We start from the raw sequence: 23,443 nt of genomic DNA on the forward strand, positions 1-23,443 counted from the left end.
AGATTGAACTAGCACCCTAAAGCGGAGACCAGCCTGGCTTCAGGTTCAAATAGTTTAATCTTAGCTCATGCTTAGACCCAGAACCAAAAACCGAGAGTGGGTCAACCCAGTGCAACTTTTAAAGTTATGTTACCATTCAATCACCAACCTTATCGAGACGATTCTGCCTATTCAGTTCTTTGCAATGCTCAAACCGAAAAAACCCCAAAAAAAAAAAAGGGAAACCAGAAACACCAAAATAAATACTCCGTTAATGTTTCATGTATATTAATTAGTAATTAATCGGTTGCTTAACATACACTATACAGAGTAAGCGCATAAAGATTAGTACCTCTGCTTGAGAATGGAAAAAGCAAGAGCACAACACCATATACAATGCATTTTCTTCTCCTCTTTTGCTGTTACACCACCATGTGTAGAGAAAGGAAGAGACAATAGCTTGCTTGCTTGCACAGAATTAATTAAGCCAACATATTTAAGAATGTCCAAGTCTTTCCTGCAATATCTGCCCTAGCTTCATGAAAAGTGTTTGCTGCTCCTCAAAGTTAAGGTTCGTCAATATCTGCGTAGCAACAATAACTCAGTTAAAAGTATAATACTTAATAGTATCATTTATGGTTATTGAACAAGTGAAAACGGAAGACCAGCTAAGCATAACAGTAAAGATTTACCTGGTCCATGATCATTTCAACTGAGATGCCTTCACGCACAACAAATGACTGGTGATAGATATATGCAAATACAGCCATCACCATCTACATTAAATGACCCAATAAGTCAGAGCCCCACATAATAAACCCATTCTCATAAAATGTCGACCCATTCGGGACTTTTACCACGTAACAAACCTCATAAGGCTATAACTTAATAACTGAATTCACGATCCATCCTTCCACTTCTTTTTTTTTTTTCCATTTGTAAGAGCTAAAATATCATTATCTTCAGCTTAGATATACAGACGTGACATGTAATTGAAAATGTTGAACTAAGATAAAAAGTCTCAATTTTCTCACCTGGCAATCCATTCTATCCGTAATTCCACCATGTCCAGGAATACTATCACCAAAATCCTGTGCCAATATTGAAAGTGGGAGTTAACAGAATATACCTGAGTCAGTATCCCTAAGAAAGCTATGTAAAATTCTGAAAAGAGAATAGCAAAGGAGCTAATACCTTGATTTTAAAAGCTCTCTTAAAGCCACTGGCAAAAAAGCCCCCAAAAGGTGCTATAATTGATGCAAACAGACCAAAGCATAAAGCATGCCACTGAACTGGCAAAATAGAGATCTCTTTCCAAGGAAACTGCAAAAAAGTATAACAAGTGATGGAGATCATTGTAACTGAAACAATAGCATTTCCATTTTTTTAATGAGACAACTAACTTTTTAACCTATCCAATCCATCAGCAACCTGCTTCATCATGATAAAGTTCCCAGTCTTAGAATTTGATCACAGGACTTAAAGAAACCCAAGCACTTTGAGTTGAGGTGATAATCATTCAACTAATTGACATTGATGAAGACACTAAAGATTTTTAGAAGGCTTATTATCGATAACTAGCAGGAATGGGAATATGGCATCTCATCCACCGAGATAGCTAATTTTTTAGTAAGAAATACATCCAAATTGAACATAACTTTTCTGCTGGCTGTCTGCTGTAATTCAAACATCTGGTCTTTCCCTTTAACCAGGGAATTCGGAACCATCAGACTAGAAGTTCAAAGTGAGAAATTTTTATGCGAAATTTAGAAGTGTAATCCATTCTTTTCAAGACAACCAAATCTTACCAACTGATGGAATAATTAGGACAATAAATTCAGTGAAAATTAAATTTAAGCTTACCCATTGAGTAATCCATCCTGGTAAAGTATGATGCTCAGGCTTAAACAATGGACCTGGGTCACATTGAAGCCAACCAGTTGATAAATCCTGCATGCATTACCCTCACACCCTAAGTTTTCTGTAAAAGGAACTGGAATGCTTCTTGAAGCATCAAAGAATATGTTGAATCCAATAATTACCTTCCTTGGACAGGTTAGCCACTTGAAACGACCCAAGATATTTGCAAGCTGCATATTCAAAAACTCACTCCATGTTTATGAACACATACTAGCATGAAAACCTATACATAAAACCTAAGGCAAATAACACAACTTTCCTAGTTCCACTAAAGGTTCATGTATTTCCTTATTGGAGCACAATGAAAATATGCAACAAAATGAATGTTCATAATATACTTGATTCAGCACCATTAACCAAGGCATTTTCATTGGATCTTTGGATTACAGGTTTAGGATGAACGTTCACATGCATGCCAAAAACAACAAGACGTCTAATAGATCCTTCACAAATGATCTTTGGGAAGATTGCTCATCACTGCATAGCTTAAATGTAATCCATTAAACTGGTCTAGACATGTAAATATCAACTATGACTCCTAAAGCTTATACCATGAACAAAAGAAAAAGGAACAAATAGAGAAAATGACAGGCCCCATAACACAATCAGTAAGAAGGATCAGTCATATTGCCTGCACTAAAATTGTTAGATCAGCTGTGAAAAAAGTAAGAACCGACTGCTAACGCAATAACCTTTTCATAAAAAACTTGATTAACCAGAATAATCACAAAGTCACCTGGATTACGTCATTCTATTTGCCATTCATAACTAGTGAATTTCCCATCTAGTGATGTAAAACTAGCACAAGATAAATAATACCCTTATTACAAACAAGATGGAGTCAACTCCAATATGGAAAAACTATGCTCACCACAAATGCAGAGATGATAGTTGTAACAGATGCTCCAATAAATCCTTCCCATGTTTTCTTTGGAGATAATTTGATTAACGGGGTTCTTCCGAAGAAGAAACCAAAGATATAAGCAAAAATGTCATTGATAATAATAAGCGATGCTGGAAGAAGAAACCTGGAAAAAAAGTACTTCTTTGGGTTAAGCAAGAGGAAGAAGAAGAATAGGGAAGAGAGAGAGAGAGAGAGAGAGAGAGTGGTCAAAGCACCAACAACATTCAATTGATTGCATAAATAGTTAGGAGGTAACACATTACAGTTTTTTTTTACTTTTGCCACAAGATTAAGTTTATTAATGAGAAAAACTACCAAAATTAGACCCTTGTTTTCTTCTTTTTTAACTGTGTACACAGGTATGTGCACATCTAGTGCAAGTGCGCCTGGGAAGGTAGGAAGGGTGTTTGAGAAAGAGAAGTTACCAAAAAATTCCTTCAAAGATATTGGCCACAGTAAAGGATGACTGTGTAAACACAACAATCAGAATCATATGTGTCCATGCATACTGGCCAAATTGATACTTGTACATCTTCTTCTTCAACGTAAGAATAAACCACATAAAACCTGATAAAAAAAAAAGAAAAAGGATATCAATGGTCATATGTAATTATATATAAAAGGGAAATTCAAGGTGAAATCACCATAAATAACAAGTAAGAAAACCATATAGCATATAAGAAAATAATATAGATATTTACAGAAATAGAAGGCATCTAGTCCCACTTTGGTCAAAATTGAAATTTAAAAAATCAATTGGTGAATGCTTGATATAATTATCCCTCCAAGCTGTCAGTCAAAAACAAAAAATAATATGCTTAACAAACCTGCAATGTATGAGAAGTAACAGATAGCCATATGATACTTGATAAGGTTGCTGACAAACTGATACAAAAACTTATCCGAAGTTACGGTATTGACAAGTGGTTGACTTAGAAGGCGACCATATACAAATAACATTGCAGTGAAGAAGAAGTGCCTGAGCCCATAAAACAAAGATGAACATATTCTAATGAGATAAAAACAAGCAAGATTTAAGACTAATTTCTATGGCACAAAAATGTATAGGTTGCCACATGGAAGGTAAAGGTAGTATTCTCACCAATTTAATAGCCTAAATCCCGGAAGATGCCTATCTTCATGTGCTTTCCTGAGTAGATTGAACAGCTCTTTTGCCATAAATATTTGGATAACCACCACCATAGCTGTAATATAGAGATGACCCATGTAGACAATTAACGCAAAGCCCCCAATCATCCAAACGGTAGAGTGTGTTCGGATCCACATCGATTTGTATTTGTTACGGTCATCAACAAGAAAATTTCCACCATTAGCTTTGCTAGGTTCTGGAACAACCTGATAGCATGTTTGAATTTTATGAAGGAAAAAAATTTCCTTGTTTGCAAAGGAAAATATCCTTTAAAAATGCAACAACATCAGGAACCCCTGACCATATACATGAAAAAGGAACCAAAGAAAACACATCAATATTTCAGTAACCAACCTCACTGGATCGTTTACGGTGCCGAATCCTAGTAGTACCAGCTGATGTGACAGCAGCATTATTATTTTCCTTTTGCATGTCAATTGTTGAAAGAAAAAACACATAAATTTGTGAGGCAGGAAAATTTGCTGCCTGAGCTACCAAATTACACACTCTAAAAGAGAAGAGAGCTGGGACTCACTGAAAGAAACATGAACAAATTCTATTAAGCAAGTTATATAGAAGATAACTTATCGTAATGCAATGATGGAATGTAGGCAACCTTAATAGTGACAAATTTTCAGCAGAAAAGCTATGATCAGCTAGTTGAAGAAATGCATGTAGAAAGAATGCATAGACACACAAAAATCTCTCAAATATGCATGCAGCAAAAGATTCAGTCACAATAATCGCTTAAACCTTTTTTCTGAAACATGTGGAAGTTATAGCCTTACATTCACAATGTTGAACCATTAAAGCTAACAAAAAGACATACACAAAGCACCTGCTTATTAAAATATAACAACAAACAAACTAAGCCTTAAAAAGATATGAAAATTCCGTCCAGGCCAAAATTGTGCATATAATATGTTTTTATGTGTTCTTTCGCTATCCAAATCTTCAGCCTTTTTATTACCTTATAGGACCTCATAAACAAGTCTTTCTCACTGGGTAGTTATTTGAACCAATAGAAAAGCCAGTATCCCACCTGTCACATTCTCATTGACAGGAGCTACCTCTTTACAACCCACAGCCCATCCCCCTGGAGAAAAAGGCAAACGAGAAAGAAAAAAAGACACTAAAAAGATCTTTTTTTTTCAATGGAAACTGATGAGATGAGAGCACCACAGAAAGTGCACAATCACTATACTTGACAATACCACATCTTTATACCTTCTTTTAGCTAGGCAATATTCAAACCTTAAAGGCATAAACTATTCTGCAAAAAAATTAAGCACAAACCATGAAGTGAACTTTTCTTGATACTGAATGAAAACTTTTAATAGGAACCACACAAGATTTCATGGATTCAACGATAACCTAATCTATATAGCAAACGTTTAAAAGAAAAAAAAATGACATAGAAATCGATACCTAAACCAACGAAGAAATTGACCAATTAGAGAACATATAATACTCCCATTAAGCTTTCATGGACCAAGGTTTAAAATTTCCAATTCCAGTTTCCACCAGCAACAGCAAGTTTTAAAAAGTAGAACTCTACTCAAACTCTTAAGCTAATTAATTAAAAAAAATCCATAGAAACTGAATCAAATAGCGCAAACCCAGAAAAGTAAACCACCCAAACTTAAATTTAGCAGAAAGGAACTCAGTTTTCTGAACCTAAAAGATCGGACAGAAAAACCAGAGATGAAAGCAAGAGAGAGTTATAAACCTGGGTTTAGCCTTTAGTTGCAGCAAAATTTCGAAACCCTCCACGTGAGAGCAAGCGAAAAAGTGAGTGTGACAGAGATTATAAAAATAATAAAAGAGGTGAGGAGGCCAAGCAAACCAAAAGGAGTTTTTTTTTTTTTTTTTTGTTATTGATTTTCTGGAATATGAAAAACAAATATAGCAGTATGATATAAAAATTGGAAAAAAAAATCGAAAGCTGTTCTGTCTTACTTTTTATTTTTGTATTTGAAGAGAAATGCTAGACAGACAGCTGTTTATGATTTCGGGTTGATTATCTGGTTTCCACGTGGACGAAATATTTGTGGTCACATGTAGAAACTTGGTTTGTATGTTCGCCCTTCCACTTTTCTTTAATAAAATCTAGTTTTTTTTTTTTTTTTTTTTCCCTTTTTTGGATTTTTTATGGTGAAAATAGAATAAAATTTTATTTGTAATTAATCACATCTAATAAACAAAATTTTATTTATAATTATATGATAAATTTCAAGTATTTAATCTTATTAAGTGAGAAAGAATTTCAAAGTTGTTTTTTTAATTTTTAGTGCTAAATTTTTTATATCCGATAATAACTTTAAATTTTGATTAATTTAGAATTAAATTAAGTTGAATTTCATAAAAAAAGTAAACTCTTTCGATGTTTATTTTTTTTATTCATAAAATTTAAAATTAAAATTTTATTTAAAAAAAATTTGACATCTTTAACTAATCAGGATCAAACGTAATAAAAATCACTTTCAAACTATAATATTTTCTACAAAGTACCAATCTCCTCTCCAAATCCATGTTGAAGATGCTGCCTGGATTGATGTTTCATTTTCATCCCTTGCCCCATCAAATTGGACAACCATCCCCCTAGTATATGCCAGAATAACACTTACTAGTGATTTTAATATTCAATAACCATTTATTTTTATTTTTCATCGAGGAAACAGTTGTCCACTACAATTTAATATTAAAACTTGATGGATAAAACGAAAGGCTCCAAATCTCATCTTACAAGGTAAAAGGACATTTTAGTTAAAAATCAAACCCACATCTCATGAAAAATGCTATTACCCCCGCTTTAAACTGTGCAAAACCTTTGAATAGAGATACCCGAATAAAGTGTCGAAAGAACAGAACAAGTTAGTTGCTAGATTTTCATTTCTAAATGCCTCAGAGCTGACCAAAATTTTATGTTGAGAATCTTTATCAACAAGACGGGCAGGAAAAACGTTATGTTTCTTTTTTTCTTTTCCTTTTTGGTTATTTTACTCGTTCCCTTTAGAGAGTTGTCAGGAAAGAAGATGGAATTAATTAGTCCTTTTAAGGCATAGTTGAAGTTCTGATAATTGCAGAAGCCTGTGAGAATTATAAAATGAAAGAGCACATGGGAGAAGCTAAATTCTTAATGACGTCAAACCTGCTAAGCTAATTGATCAGACAGCCAGTTGTTGGGTGCCGAAGCTTCATTTGTTTGATCAGGCTAGACTTGTAGCTGTTGGTTTTAGCTTTTAACCGGTTAATCATTCAATGATGTGTGTACTTTGCAAACCCTAGAGACCTCTTAAAAATTCAGATTGTAAGCCCATGCCAAACTATATACAATGTCTTAGGTTAGGTATGAGAGGTGGTGCTGCCTCCTAGTCCATAAAAGAGGAGCTGATCAGCAACTTGAATGAATCACACTGATCAGTCACAAAGAAAGAATGAAGTGTTAGGCTCTTTAATTACACTCTAGTCATTAATGTTGATAGCTGTTCTTAGTTTATAAGGAGCTACAAAACGATGATCTCAACGACATCTAATTAGCACTATGGTACTTTGGGCGGCCTTTGTACTCTTGCAGTTGCAGGCAAATCAAATTTTCTTTGCTAGTCAAACTCCATTCTTGCAACCACCAAAGCAAAGTACACTTGCCAATTGGCAATCTGAAAGCCAAGGATCCATAAATTTCCATCTTTATACATGTTACAGCGGCACTCCCTGGATGCTGCCATGCCCAAGAAAACAGATACAGTACCTCTCCAGTCGCTTTATAGGGCTCCAAATGCGTAATTGGAGAACTTTCTCGCATGAGTATCTTTCTCAAATGCAACAGGTTTTCGTTGTTCCAACTAATTGTACGTGAGACAAAAAATGGATATCAAAGACCACCGAATCCTCTGACTCTATAGATGTGGAGAGTGTGCTTGTCGTATTTTCTGATTCTTGCGGATTTGAACGGTCGGTCACCTTGCTTTTTATCACTTTCTGGTCAATTAATTCAGCTGGATTCCAACTTTGAGTTATTGGTCAATGCTCTGTGGGAGAAGAAAAGAAAATGTCCTTTGTGAAGAGTAATTCACGATCACTACATTTATGAACTGTTGCTAGAGAATAGATTATTTGTATTAAGCTTGAAAACTAGTTGAAGCTACACAACGGATTCCATGAAAAAGCAATTAATTTTCAAGTTGAAAATTGCTTCTATATTAGAGATGATAAAAGATTAATAAAACAATGATGACACCTGAGCTCATCCCGTTGTTCTCATTAGCATCTCTCCCAGACTTCTCCGTCTTGACAGCCCTTTGCTCTTTGTAATCCCCTCATAAATACTTATCCAAGTTGTCCCAACTTTTGCTAATCATCGAAGCTATTTGTCATTGGTGATTGTATTTCCTAATTAAGGAGGTCCAATGGGGGCAAAAGGAAGCAAGCACTCCAATAAGCGAGAAGCCAAGGCATTGACTTCAAATGTTCGTAGTTCAAGTCGAGGATCATCCATCATTGAAACCATCAAGCCCAAGTGCCTGAAAAAGAGGAAGACGAAGAAGAAGGAGATGAAAAGATCGTTGCAATCACCTGAGAAGAGGATTACAAAAGCTAGGAAGTTGACTCTAGAGGACTGGCTATTAGCTTCTCCTGGTCCTGCTGGGTTGCGGCAAGATTGTCTTAATGGAGGTGAACTTTATGTTTTCAAACACTTCCCTAGCATGGAACATCCATCTTTTTCTAGAGAACGTGAAGCCGTTCCCCCCACACCACGGGACAGTTTGTCTGTGGATCTTCCTCCAGGTGATGCTTCACGTTCTTCATTTAAAGAAGCCAAAGTGGGAAGTTGAAAAAGAAGGTGAGCTTTAGGTTGCCTGAGGAGGCTGACATTGTGATATTTTACTCACCGTCAGAGACATTTGGGAGTGATCAAGAATCCTTTTATTGTCATGCTTCGTGTTGCATTTTGCTGGCTTGCTTTGACATTGATTGTTTACGGTGTTACTTGTTGGGCTAAAAGTCTCCAATCCAATCAAACCAGCGAAAGCGAAATCAAACAATAAATCAAACACACAAGAGACAACAATTTAACATGTTCGGTCCAACTGACCTACATCCACGGATGAGAAAAAAGATCCACTAGTTGTAGAGAATTACAAACTTACATCAAATCATCAATCTCACTCAACAATCAAATACTCATAAGACACTCTCAATCTCCTCTAGTCCTATGAAGTATTCTCTACCCAAACAAACACAAATCCTTGTGCACCCTTTCAACATAACCAAACACATACACATATGCTCCCATACATCATACCTATATGTACCTTCTCAGTCTCCTCTAGTCCACTCACAAACAAACATACACACCCATAAGACGTAGAGCCCCAATACTCCTATGGGGTGTCTATCCCACAAAACCCTACAACTCTCTTACATCTTTTTCTCATACCTAACCCTATAGAGACTTCACCTATTTATAACCATACAAACTTGCCCATTAAGAATCCCACTCCTCTTAGAATTCTTCTCTTGTAAGTCAAACTTGCCTATTAAGAATCCATTTCCTTTTAGAATTCTTCTCTTGCAAGTCAAACTTACCTATTAAGAATCCTCTTTCTCTTAGAATTCTTCTTTTGCAAGTCTTTTTGTCCATCAAGCAATATCTGACAAATCTCTAACAAATCTCAAACAAATCTCTTATGAGATTTGAGTCAATATTCCCAACAATCTCCACCTTGACCCAAATTCCATCAATCATCTATCTTCAATCTATCTTCATGCTAGATATGCTTGGCTCCACCTGTAATGAAAGTCTCACAATCATCTTCTCTTCTCTTGTGTCTTCACGCTTCATACAAACCAATCCTCAATCTTCAAAACTTAAACTCGAACTCTTCTCTCGAATCGAGCTCTTCTGGACTTGCTTCTTCCCATGTCTCAAACCATGCACTTCCCAAACCTTTAGCTCTTCTCACATCTCGAACTTTCAGCTTTTTCACATCTCGAACCTTTGGCTCTTTCCACATCTTGAATCTTCAACTCTTCTTATATTTCAAACATTCAGCTCTGATACCATTTGTTGAGAAACACCATAGCTCTGATACCATTTGTTGGACTAGAAGCCTCCAATCCAATCACACCAGCGAAAGCGAAATCAAACAATAAATCAAACACACAAGAGACAATAATTTAACGTGGTTTGGTCCAACTGACCTACATCCACGGATGAGAAAAAAGATCCACTAGTTGTAGAAAATTACAAACTTACATCAAATCATCAACCTCACTCAACAATCAAATACTCATAAGACACTCTCAATCTCCTCTAGTCCTATGAAGTATTCTCTACCCAAACAAACACAAACCCTTGTGCACCCTTTCAACATAACCAAACACATACCCATATGCTCACACACATCATACCTATATGGACCTTCTCAGTCTCCTCTAGTCCACTCACAAACAAACATACACACCCATAAGACGTAGAGCCTCAATACTCCTATGGGTTGTCTATCTCACAGAACCCTACAATTTTCTTACATCTTTTTCTCATATCTAACCCTGTAGAGACTTCACCTATTTATAACCATATAAACTTGCCCATTAAGAATCCCACTCCTCTTAGAATTCATCTCTTGTAAGTCAAACTTGCCTATTAAGAATCCCTTTCCTTTTAAAATTCTTCTCTTGCAAGTCAAACTTACCTATTAAGAATATTCTTTCTCTTAGAATTCTTCTTTTGCAAGTCTTCTTGTCCATCAAGCAATATCTGACAAATCTCTAACAAATCTCAAACAAATCTCTTATGGGATTTGAGTCAATATTCCCAACAATCTCCACCTTGACCCAAATTCCATCAATCATCTATCTTCAATCTATCTTCATGCTAGATATGCTTGGCTCCACCTGTAATGAAAGTCTCACAATCATCTTCTCTTCTCTTGTGTCTTCACGCTTCATACAAACCAATCTTCAATCTTCAAAACTTAAACTCGAACTCTTCTCTCGAATCGAGCTCTTCTGGACTTGCTTCTTCCCATGTCTCAAACCATGCACTTCCCAAACCTTTAGCTCTTCTCACATCTCGAACTTTCATCTTTTTCATATCTCGAACCTTTGGCTCTTTCCACATCTTGAATCTTCAACTCTTCTCATATTTTAAACATTCAGCTCTGATACCATTTGTTGAGAAACACCATAGCTCTGATACCATTTGTTGGGCTAAAAGCCTCAAATCCAATCACACCAACGAAAGCGAAATCAAACAATAAATCAAACACATAAGAGACAATAATTTAACGTGGTTCGATCCAACTGACCTACATCCACGGATGAGAAAAAAGATCCACTAGTTGTAGAGAATTATAAACTTACATCAAATCATCAACCTCACTTAACAATCAAATACTCATAAGACATTCTCAATCTCCTCTAGTCCTATGAAGTATTCTCTACCCAAACAAACACAAACCCTAGTGCACCCTTTCAACATAACTAAACACATACCCATATGTTCCCATACATCATACCTATGTGGACCTTCTCAGTCTCCTCTAGTCCACTCACAAACAAACATACACACCCATAAGACGTAGAGCCCCAATACTCCTATGGGGTGTCTATCCCACAAAACCCTATAATTTTCTTACATCTTTTTCTCATACTTAACCCTGTAGAGACTTCACCTATTTATAACCATACAAACTTGCCCATTAAGAATCCCACTCCTCTTAGAATTCATCTCTTGTAAGTCAAACTTGCTTATTAAGAATCCCTTTCCTTTTAGAATTCTTCTCTTGTAAGTCAAACTTGCCTATTAAGAATCCCTTTCCTTTTAGAATTCTTCTCTTGTAAGTCAAACTTACCTATTAAGAATCCTCTTTCTCTTAGAATTCTTTTTTTGTAAGTCTTCTTGTCAATCAAGCAATATCTGACAAATCTCTAACAAATCTCAAACAAATCTCTTATGGGATTTGAGTCAATATTCCCAACAATCTCCACTTTGACCCAAATTCCATCAATCATCTATCTTCAATCTATCTTCATGCTAGATATGCTTGGCTCCACCTGTAATGAAAGTCTCACAATCATCTTCTCTTCTCTTGTGTCTTCACGCTTCATACAAATCAATCCTCAATCTTCAAAACTTAAACTCGAACTCTTCTCTCGAATCGAGCTCTTCTGGACTTGCTTCTTCCCATGTCTCAAACCATGCACTTCCCAAACCTTTAGCTCTTCTCACATCTCGAACTTTCAGCTTTTTCACATCTCGAACCTTTGGCTCTTTCCACATCTTGAATCTTCAACTCTTCTCATATTTCAAACATTCAGCTCTGATACCATTTGTTGAGAAACACCATAGCTCTGATACCATTTATTGGGCTAAAAACCTACAATCCAATCACACCAGTGAAAGCGAAATCAAACAATAAATCAAACACACAAGAGATAACAATTTAACGTGGTTCGGTCCAACTGACCTACATCCACGGATGAGAAAAAAGATCCACTAGTTGTAGAGAATTACAAACTTACATCAAATCATCAACCTCACTCAACAATCAAATACTCATAAGACACTCTCAATCTCCTCTAGTCCTATGAAGTATTCTCTACCCAAATAAACACAAACCCTTGTGTACCCTTTCAACATAACCAAACACATACCCATATGTTCCCATACATCATACCTATGTGGACCTTCTCAGTCTCCTCTAGTCCACTCACAAACAAACATACACACCCATAAGACGTAGAGCCCCAATACTCCTATGGGGTGTCTATCCCACAAAACCCTACAACTCTCTTACATCTTTTTCTTATACCTAACCCTGTAGAGACTTCACCTATTTATAATCATACAAACTTGCCCATTAAGAATCCCACTCCTCTTAGAATTCTTCTCTTGTAAGTCAAACTTGCCTATTAAGAATCCATTTCCTTTTAGAATTCTTCTCTTGTAAGTCAAACTTACCTATTAAGAATCCTCTTTCTCTTAGAATTCTTTTTTTGCAAGTCTTCTTATCCATCAAGCAATATCTGACAAATCTCTAACAAATCTCAAACAAATCTCTTATGAGATTTGAGTCAATATTCCCAACAATCTCCACCTTGACCCAAATTCCATCAATAATCTATCTTCAATCTATCTTCATGCTAGATATGCTTGGCTCCACCTGTAATGAAAGTCTCACAATCATCTTCTCTTCTCTTGTGTCTTCACGCTTCATACAAACCAATCCTCAATCTTCAAAACTTAAACTCGAACTCTTCTCTCGAATCGAGCTCTTCTGGACTTGCTTCTTCCCATGTCTCAAACCATGCACTTCCCAAACCTTTAGCTCTTCTCACATCTCGAACTTTCAGCTTTTTCACATCTCGAACCTTTGGCTCTTTCCACATCTTGAATCTTCAACTCTTCTTATATTTCAAACATTCAGCTCTGATACCATTTGTTGAGAAACACCATAGCTCTAATAACATTTGTTGGGCTAAAAGCCTCCAATCCAATCACACCAGCGAAAGCGAAATCAAACAATAAATCAAACACACAAGAGACAATAATTTAACGTGGTTCGGTCCAACTGACCTACATCCACGGATGAGAAAAAAGATCCACTAGTTGTAGAGAATTACAAACTTACATCAAATCATCAACCTCACTCAACAATCAAATACTCATAAGACACTCTCAATCTCCTCTAGTCCTATGAAGTATTCTCTACCCAAACAAACACAAACCCTTGTGCACCCTTTCAACATAACCAAACACATACCCATATGCTCCCATACATCATACCTATGTGGACCTTCTCAGTCTCCTCTAGTCCACTCACAAACAAACATACACACCCATAAGACGTAGAGCCTCAATACTCCTATGGGGTGTCATCCCACAAAACCCTACAACTCTCTTACATCTTTTTCTCATACCTAATCCTGTAGAGACTTCACCTATTTATAACCATACAAACTTGCCCATTAAGAATCTCACTCCTCTTAGAATTCTTCTCTTGTAAGTCAAACTTGCCTATTAAGAATCCCTTTCCTTTTAGAATTCTTCTCTTGCAAGTCAAACTTACCTATTAAGAATCCTCTTTCTCTTAGAATTCTTCTTTTGCAAGTCTTTTTGTCCATCAAGCAATATCTGACAAATCTCTAACAAATTTCAAACAAATCTCTTATGAGATTTAAGTCAATATTCCCAACATTTCTTACTCTGAATAGTCAAATCTTTCTCATACGGACCTTTTCTTTTTGGCAATTTTACGAGATTCAAAATTACATATACATGAATTTTTTCCAGGTTACTTTAAACGTTAAGAACCATTGCCATTAGATCAAAATTTCATCTTCTCTGTCAAAGGTAAAATACCCTGCACCGGTCTAACAAGGTTTCTAAAGTTGTATAAAAATGACTTGACATTTGCCTATAATAAGATTTGGAAATTTGAAGAGTCATGTACATATATTAATCTTACATTCCTACTGTAGGTTTTGGTAATTATAAATAGTTACAAAAAGATCAACAACATCAATCCCTGGACAAAAAAAGCCTCAAATAATTGAGAAAACATTTCACTACCTTGATTCTGTATAACAAGTCTTTCATAAATTATTCTTGTTTGCTTCTTATTATTCTTGGTTTCAAGTTGGGAAAGAAAAAATGAAAAAGAAAAACATGGTGTGGAGTGTAGCGGGCGGTTGTCTATTGCTAGAGTTAACAAGGTGGTGTTGCAGTAGCACCTAGGCGGATCTTCCAACGATGCGGAAACCCCATATCCAAACAAAATAAGGAAATGGGGACCATGGGCTTAACATAAAAAAGACATGTGCTTTATGAAAACCATATAGGGGACAAAAGAAGTTAGTTGGTTCAAAATGCTACTAGTACATAGGGCAGGCAAATCAAAATTAACTGGGGACAAAACCTGAATTGACGAGGCAGAGTGCAATTCATGTGGGTGGTCCGGTGGATCATTCTCGGCCGTGTGAGTATATATACTCAGGCAATGACAACTGGGAAAAAGTTTAGGTTGGAAATTGTTTACTTACAAATTATTTTCTACCTTTTTCAGTTCATCTGGTTATGCTTTATGGAAAGCTGATATGCCAAGTGCTTTCAACAAGATTAAACACAACCTTGGAATATATGGATGGAACACTTGGATTTTCAATCAGAACAGTCTGATAAGTAACAAATTTGAGAAATTTTACCATGTTCTATACATTAATGCATCCGTGACCATGGCCCAATATGGTGTTTGGGAGAAGTTTGGTAAGTACTGTCAAAAATTAATAGGCTCACATATATTCATGTAAAGCTGTTAATGCACTGTTCGAGTAAGAGATTAAAAGAAGTACTAATATTTTTCTATTGCTCGCCACGTATCAACCATTAATTTATGAATTTCATCTCATATGATATATGATTCATTATACTTTCAAAATCAAATATCATATGGTAAATATTGGTCATAGATACTTTTGAATTATCCATTTAGAATATATATATATATATATATATATTTGCAATGTAATAAAAAAATAGATTAGAGCATATGCCCTTCTTTACTTGAACGAAAGTTGAAAACATTAAAGAATGGAAAGTTCTTAATCCTTGTTAAGGCAAACAAATTTAGGTAAACATTAGAATGGTAGTTGATGGTAGTTAGGTTGTTGCCCAATGAACCGTGTTGTGCAACTTTCAACCAAACCAAAGGGTATTTTAGACGTAAGGTATGAAGCTAGAAAGGGTTTAACCCTGCACGGAGAGCTCCAAATTTAACAAGCATGACACTTGATGTAGACTTTTATTAGGGCGTTCACACCAACCATTCCTCCATTACTTTCGTTTGGGAAGCTGCCCTTCACAAGTCCCAACTGTGCTAAAAAAGCGCCCCTTTCTTGCTTAACTAACACTTCACCTCTTCACCTCTCTCTTACCTCTCTCTCCCTCGCTCGCTCGCTCGCTCTTTTTTTTCAGTTTTTCTCTTTCAAAGAAGTATCTTTCCAAGGAACACAGTTTCTTGTTTTGCTTTCCCAGTTTTCTGTTCAATGACAATGGCTATTGTGAAGACGGCGATGGCTCTGCTTATCGTGGCAACGAGTCTTGGAGTGAAATGGGCTGAAGCACAAGTGCACCATGTGGTCGGAGGTGACCGTGGGTGGGATCCTTCCTCTGACGTGGCATCTTGGTCTTCCGGTAGGAGCTTCAGGGTTGGAGACAAAATCTGTAAGCTTCTACTTTACTCTTTCTAATTAGCTTAGACAAAATCTTGGTTTTTTTAGTAATGGAAAAATACAAAAAGTTAAGAAAGTCAATCAAAGCATCATAACTCTAGCTTTAGTGATTCGTACAAAGGTCAGGGACTCTGTTTGCTACACTCCTTATACAAAGACTGTAGGTTAGTAAAATATGGAGCAGAATAGAAATAGGTTCTCCTTCTTCACCATTTTTCATCGATCAAATGGAACAAAAACTAACCTATAGTTTCTTACTTTGGATATATGCTTTCGTGAAGAAAATATGACTGAATCAAGCTGTAAAGCTGCTGTGACCCATGAATGAAGAAACACAGCATTTGCTTTCCAAGGAAACTAAAGAAAAACCAAAGATTTCAGCTTTTTTTTTTTAAAACGTAATCGTTCCTTTTCTACCTTTCTTTATGGTAAATTTGAAGAAAACATCTCGGTTTATTCTTCAATAAAGATTCACGACGCGTTATTAAACATTTAAACTGTTGAATAGGGTTCGCCTACTCTGCTGCACAAGAAAGCATTGCTGAGCTGAAGGGCAAGGATGAATATGAGTCGTGCGATATCAGCAACCCCTTAAAGATGTACACGGACGGTTTAGATGGAATCCAATTGGACGGGGAAGGAATCCGATACTTCGTAAGCAGCAGACCTGAGAGCTGCAAGAACGGTCTAAAGCTACACGTGGATGTGTTGCCGTTAGGGAGCCCTGAGACCGAAAAGCCCAAAATCGCAGTGTCAGAGAACTCTGTTTCGACCAAGGCTGCGGCGCCCACATCCCCTTCTGGATCAGTCCAGCTTCACGTAAGCTCCATGTTGTTATTGGTTGGGCTAGGGATTTGCTATATGGCTATTTAGTAATGACCTAGGCGTTCTACAACCTTTTGACTTTTATGCTATGTATATATTCTGCTTTATATGAAAAATCTAATTTAATTTTCAAATAATTTGTCTCACCTATAACCTTTGGAAAATGGCAAGCCATGGAAAATTTATATTATCGTATCTTATAAAATATTATATTTATTCTATATTTTATATAAAAATTTTATATAAACATTAAAATATAAAATATAATTTTTTTAATTTTATTAAATTTATTTATATATTTTATTTATATTATTTTTATGTCATATTATCATATAATATTTTAAAATTTTAAATTATCATAAGATTTTTAAAATTTTTTAAGTCTTTAAAGCTGCAATTGCGGAAACTCAAATTTCCGGCCAAAATGTTAAAATAACTAATGGGTGGTAAGAATATTTTTTAAAATGATGGTAAACAATTTCAACAGTACGATATGGCAAGAAGGAAAAGGCGGCATGCCGAAACCTACAGCTGAAATTTAGAACTTCGTGCGACTCTTTAGCCATTCTTCTATTGGCATAATACGGTAAGTCCCAATAACAAAATGTGAAACCGTAAATTCTAGAAAATACACGTTGGCATAGAATATCCAGGTACCGGTCTTAAAATTCACAGGATAACAGAAAGTCTAATGTTTCTGGCCTTCTTGCTGAAACGGGAATCACCTCTTGCCAGATCGATTTCCAGGAAATGCAAGATGATTATCCAGCCCCACCATCTTCCCCTCACTCTTGAGAATAATGCACAGGAAAACGTGGAGATCTAACCATTACTTTTCTCTCAAGACGACGTAGTTATTAGGTCCATTTGTCTTTTGTATCTTAGAAATTCGCCTAAGAATATCTGCAAAACCCTTCTTATCCTGCAACAAAGAGATTTTATCAACTTAAAGAGAGTAATTCCTCGAAAAGAAAACAAAAGAGAGACAGTAACAAATGCATGAACAGACCTGAACATATCTTGAGTAAATCTTCTTGTTTTTAGACTAATCTCTTTATCTTAAAGGGCCTATCATGCCTTCTTGGTCTAGAACTACCCAGTGCAGTTACTAATATGCAAGCACAAGATCTATGATACTAAACTGTTTATTCTTCTGAGATAAAAACCAGATTCTCTATCCTAAGAAAGGATGTGGACCCACAAATCTGAAACTGAAAAGAATCTAACCTAATAACAATAAAAACCATATGCACATTTCAGATACCTATGAATGCTTAATATATAGACCTAAACAATGGAGTGATTATAGATTTCAGAAAGCCAATTAATAAATATTGAACCGATGAAACAAATAAATCAATTTCAAGTAACAAAACAGGCAAAAAGAATTGATTATGGAAGACAGTATACCTCGGGAGATTTTAGCCTAGCTTTGAATTTAGCAACAAGATCTTGTGTCGTTACAGGTGCCTTTTGCAATAAAACAGCTCTAATTTCTTCTTCAGTTACTGGTCCAGCAGTTGATGCAGATCCTGCTTTTGAAGATGATGATGCACCAGCAGCTGATGTTGATCCAGCTTTTGCAGATGATGGTGTGCCTTTGGAAGGCACGCTACCTTTGGAAGCAGGTGTACTTTCCTCTTTCACAGAAGATTTTGACTCCTGCCCCTCAAAAAGTACAAATTAAGTTAAAATTTAAAACAAATTTCTTCTTAAAAATATCTACAGGTGCAAAGAGGCAAGCTTATGAGCTTTGGTAACATACAGATTCTGATTTAACCTTCTTCAGAGGGGTACCATTAGAAGCTTTTGTATCATCACCATTTGCTTTTCTCTTTCCCTTTGCTGACTTAGATGTACTTGGGGTTCCACGAGCAGAAGCTGAAGGTGCTGGTTTAATTGGACTGTTTTCAGCAGGTTCTTCTTTAGGTGCATCCTTCTGTTTAGGAGCTAGTACTGGATTAAAGCTCAAATCATCATCCACCTGAAGAAGCAAAAAAAAAAAAAAACCCTCTTGGGATAAGCATGATTGGAATAGACACCAACAAAAAACTCAACTAAAATCAGGCACCTGATCAGTTGGTTCTCTCTTACTAAAGAAGAGATGAAACATGCAATATAACTATACAGAAAAAGATAAACCAGAATGATGAAATAAAAAGAAAGCCAAATCAATCTTGTTAGCATTTGTAAGCTAACAAAGTATTACAATCAGCCATTAGGTTCAAAACTCACATCCTCATCGTCATCGTCATCATCTGCATCTGAATCGTCAAGCCCACCAGCTTTCCCTAATAGCTTCTTCAACTCTTTTCCAGACTTACTCAGTCCTCCTTCCTGCTCTTCATCCTCCTCATCTTCATCCTGAAAGAAAACAGAAAAAACATTATCTGCTATTGCTATAAAGGAGATTACATTATCTACTATTGCTATAAAGGGGATCAAGTTTCAGTCATGGTGATGCTTTATAAAATGAAAAGAAATAAAACCTCTAGCAATATAAGTAAGAAATTATTTTGTTGACAAAAGGCACAAAATGCAAGCAGTACTAGCATAACTTTACTCTGAATCAGGCACTAGTGACAATCCAGTTGATGCATATGAGCAGCAAACACATGGAAGCAAAAGCAGTCTATCACCAAAAACAAGTTTAACTCTCAAGCAACTTTATATCATAATATTTCTTGGAACTGGAAATTTACATTTATTGGCATTCTTCTAAATAGATTTTTTTGGTGCAGAATGAGGGAGCCTCTATTGGATTTCTATAAGATAGTCTCAACTACTTCTGTTTATTACTAGATTTTACTTATGAAAATCTCACTTTCCTCTTAACCCACTGTGATTAAAAAAGATCTATGCAGCGGCCTTTGAATAGAGAAATTAAAAGAAAAAAAAAAAAGGGAAGAATGACGCTGCATACAGTACAAAGTTGCTAAAGGTCCAAAATTAACCTCCTTATCTTGGAGTATTTATGAGGCTCAAAACTGATTCTTATGAGACAAACAAGATTCTAACAAGGCAATGCTGTCCTTAACCTGCATGTCTGATAAAACTGATAAAATATACCTCCTTGATTTCTGGAGGAGCAGGAACTTCAGGTGCCAAATCCCTCTCCTCGGGATCATTACCAACAGCTTCATCATCATCAGTGAATATTTCTTCATGCTCCCAATCATCACCTAAATAAAAACACACATAAATAAACTAGGAGTGAAAACACCAAATCTGCTAAAAAAGAGAAAAGCTAGGGACCTTTAATGTTAAATGTGTGTACATATGCATGCATGTGGCCATCATAGAACAGCATTAGCAAATACCTTTACAGGTAGTGCTGTTATTCGGTTCAAAATATTTTGGAAAAAATAAAAAATCATAAAGTACATTCAGCAAAGCCTTAAAACTAACAATTTTGCATTAACTACAAAAAAGACATTTTAACCATTTATTCAAAATTAGGGATAGTAAAGGTCCAATTCAAGGGCGAGCAACATTATAGAAGATGAAATTAGGTGTCACTGTCATCTACCACAATAGTGAATTTATACTACTTATATGTTAATTTCATTGATCTTCTGGGTCACATAGAGAATTAACAAAATAGTCAATAAATCAAAAGATAATGAATAAAAAATAGATACCAACCAAGACAAAAACATGTGAAGAGCTCACCTTTCTCAATATCATCATCATCCATATCAAGATCACCTCCCCTTGGACCTTCTTCATCATCATCACCACTTTTTTTGTTAAGCGCAAGCCTATTCTTTCTGGCTGCTTCATCTTCTTCATCTTCCTCTCCTTTATCAGAAACATGACCTTCATCATCATCACCAGTTGCTTTTTTACGCCCCCTCCCACTAGCCACGCTATTATCCTTGTCATCAAACTTCTCCACCTCGCCAAATGCAGCAGCTCCATTATTTGCAGCTTTCATCATCCATCTTTCATATCCATCTGCAGTCTTCCTCCTGTTCTTCATTTTTTCTTCCGCTTCTTCCAATGTAAGCTGTTTATATTGCGCAACCTTGTGGAAGTTGTACCTGTCAAACAGTTCCACAATTAAACATCCCATCTAACGAGATTCAAATATAGCAATATTGTCACTACAAATAACCTATTAAAATAGTGCAATGAGTGAAGGGAACATCATTACGTAGTCAAAACAAACAAATATATTTGTCACTCATACCAAGAGCCAGCCGGAATAGCTACAAATTCCTTTCCTTGCATCATAAGCAGGTAATAAGTTGCAGACTGTGAACCTTCAAGATGACCCTGATACTGAGCCTGGCCTGTTTCATCCTCCAACAACCAAGGTTTGTTCTTATACTTCTCCTACATAATATAGGTCAACAATAACGGCAGTTAGCATCATAAGGGCATTAATATATCCGTCCAAGGAAAAGAAACATTTCCTCCTTAGAATATAGAATTTACTTATTAAATTCATGTAATCATCAACCTTGGTTATGTAAGCAAAATGATGTTTTATTCTACTTTTTACTCCTACTTCTATAGCAAGCAAAAAAACATGATATGCCCACAGAGAAAATATTGGTCTGGCTTTAAAGTCGAGAAAGAACACCATAAAACTTTCTTTAAAGACATAGTTGTCAATGTTCTAAACCTTTTCCCTGGAATGTGGAGTATGTTGGAACTATATAATTTTAGCTATCTCGTCTTACAGTGAAAGGTAGAAATATGCAAGCAACAGCTGAAAAGGGCAAATCTAGTACCCGCAAGGCATCAGTAAGTTGGCGTCCTTGTAGTCCTTCTTTTTGCAGAGACCATTTATTTTCAGCACTTTTCTTCTTTGAAAAATTGGGCAACCCAGTCACAAACCTCCCAATAAAGTAGTTCTTGTCGGTGCTAGAACTTGCTCTAACATTGTATTCCTAAATTAACAAAAAAAAAGGGGGAAATTACAATGAAGTCAGCTGAAAAGGGACGATTAAACACTATTTCCATCAACATAAATTCAAATAATTACGTTCAACAACCCGAGAACTGTAAACCTATTATTGAAACATGAATATAATTATAAGAAGATGTAGAGTGAGAAAATGAACTCGAATCAAGCGGGTGACAATGGCGCCACATTCGCAGCATTTGCCTTGGGTCTCGGCCATGGTTTTGCCACAAGTGACACACAAAGTCATGTGCTTGCAGTTGCTTCCATACAGATCATTGGTCGATCCGCAGCCGCTACATGACGGCTTCAAAATCAGATCGAAAGACATCTTCCCCCAGAGAAACAAAGAGGCTAGGGTTTTAAACGAACGTTAAAAATAAAATTGAATAATCAAATTATAAGCGCGTTTCTGCTGCTTGTTGAAATTAAAGGTTCGTTAGGAAATCGTTTCGGAAGAAGGAGATTTATTAGACTAGTCTTTTATCTACGAAAGGGGCGGTACAAGAGAGACCCCCTTTTTCCGATCGATGAAGCCTTTGCCTTTTGGGAGATATATAAAGCGGAGGGTAGCGTTTTCCTAACGAGAAGCGCCAGGGACACGTGTCAGGTTTTATGGTAAAAATAAATATTATCCTTATTATTATAAGTTAGAATGTTAGTATTCTTTTAAATTTCTTTTAAATTTCTAATATATATTTTAATATTTTAATTTCTATCAACTTAAGTTAACTGAAATCTCCTAATCTCTATCAACTTAATTTACTTCGCAGTACATTCGGTACTTAAATTTTTTAGAATTAGTAACTTTTAAATATATATCTCATTTGTTAAAGGATTAGTTTTAGTTTTTAAACAATTTTACAAAATATAATATTAGAATATTTATTAACTAGCTTATGATTTATGCGATATATAAATTTATTTATTTATTTAATTTTAAAATTATAATTATAAAATGATATTAAATTTTAAATAAATATTGCATAAAATATAAAAATATTATTCAAAATATTAAATTTTTTATTTTTTAAAATTTTTAAGTGAAAATAGATTATCAATCTTTTCATAAACTATTTTCAAATTTTATGTAATTATCAAATTTAAACTTAATAAACACTTTTCTAGACTTAAGGATATAAATTGGATAATGTTTAAAAATGCAATGAAATACAAATGAATTAAATTGTCATTTATAATTAAAAATATATAATTTCATTTTCACTTTAATTATTTTATCATTTGTATTTAAATACCCGTATTTAATGAAAAAATTATTATATTACAAAATTAAAGAAAATAATTTTTTTATTATTTGAACAATTTGATTCAAAAAGTAAAAAAATTATAGATATTGTAGATAATTATTTTCAAAAGTCTTATAAAAATAAAAATAAAAAAAGCTTTTCAGCTCCATCTCAATGTTAAGTTATTAATATAAAATGATAAAGTTTAATAGCAAAGTAGATATACTTATCATCTTATAAAGTTAATATTTTCAATAAATAAAAACAAG

General features: G+C 35.3%; 3 protein-coding genes across 8 annotated transcripts; 1 reads left to right on the plus strand and 2 right to left on the minus strand.

The window, feature by feature from the left end:
• Positions 1–243: 243 nt before the first annotated feature.
• LOC111278306 (phosphatidate cytidylyltransferase 2-like) lies at positions 244–5,900 on the minus strand. Of its 5 annotated transcripts, XM_089765047.1 has the most exons (13): positions 5,683–5,822; positions 4,924–5,049; positions 4,308–4,487; positions 3,906–4,159; positions 3,631–3,782; positions 3,229–3,370; positions 2,771–2,927; positions 2,022–2,069; positions 1,843–1,929; positions 1,174–1,302; positions 1,014–1,070; positions 672–755; positions 244–562 (listed from the first exon to the last, which is right to left on the minus strand). In XM_089765047.1, the coding sequence occupies exons 3-13, from the start codon at positions 4,383–4,385 to the stop codon at positions 476–478; spliced, it is 1,275 nt and encodes a 424-aa protein (XP_089621173.1). In that variant the 5' UTR covers positions 4,386–4,487; positions 4,924–5,049; positions 5,683–5,822; the 3' UTR covers positions 244–475. The 5 variants fall into 5 exon arrangements, with proteins under 5 accessions (XP_089621173.1, XP_022720681.2, XP_022720683.2 ...); XM_022864946.2 differs by lacking the exon at positions 4,924–5,049 and having other exon boundaries at positions 3,906–4,220; positions 5,683–5,900; XM_022864948.2 differs by lacking the exon at positions 4,924–5,049 and having other exon boundaries at positions 5,683–5,893.
• Positions 5,901–15,862: 9,962 nt separating this feature from the next.
• On the plus strand, positions 15,863–17,152 carry LOC111278688 (umecyanin-like). Its single transcript, XM_022865313.2, has 2 exons — positions 15,863–16,182; positions 16,699–17,152. The coding sequence occupies exons 1-2, from the start codon at positions 16,005–16,007 to the stop codon at positions 17,061–17,063; spliced, it is 543 nt and encodes a 180-aa protein (XP_022721048.1). The 5' UTR covers positions 15,863–16,004; the 3' UTR covers positions 17,064–17,152.
• A 290-nt stretch (positions 17,153–17,442) lies between these two features.
• Positions 17,443–22,456, minus strand: RAP74 (transcription initiation factor IIF subunit alpha RAP74). Of its 2 annotated transcripts, none has more exons than XM_089765050.1 (9): positions 22,088–22,456; positions 21,755–21,913; positions 21,208–21,353; positions 20,688–21,058; positions 20,085–20,197; positions 19,251–19,379; positions 18,796–18,999; positions 18,426–18,677; positions 17,443–17,937 (listed from the first exon to the last, which is right to left on the minus strand). In XM_089765050.1, the coding sequence occupies exons 1-9, from the start codon at positions 22,256–22,258 to the stop codon at positions 17,845–17,847; spliced, it is 1,638 nt and encodes a 545-aa protein (XP_089621176.1). In that variant the 5' UTR covers positions 22,259–22,456; the 3' UTR covers positions 17,443–17,844. The 2 variants fall into 2 exon arrangements, with proteins under 2 accessions (XP_089621176.1, XP_022720691.1); XM_022864956.2 differs by having other exon boundaries at positions 18,781–18,999.
• Between the last annotated feature and the right edge of the window lie 987 nt (positions 22,457–23,443).

The sequence above is a fragment of the Durio zibethinus genome, chromosome 8, assembly GCF_047325235.1.
Source record: "Durio zibethinus cultivar Kanyao isolate XHJ-2024 chromosome 8, ASM4732523v1, whole genome shotgun sequence".
In the NCBI taxonomy this organism is placed as follows: Eukaryota; Viridiplantae; Streptophyta; class Magnoliopsida; order Malvales; family Malvaceae; genus Durio; species Durio zibethinus.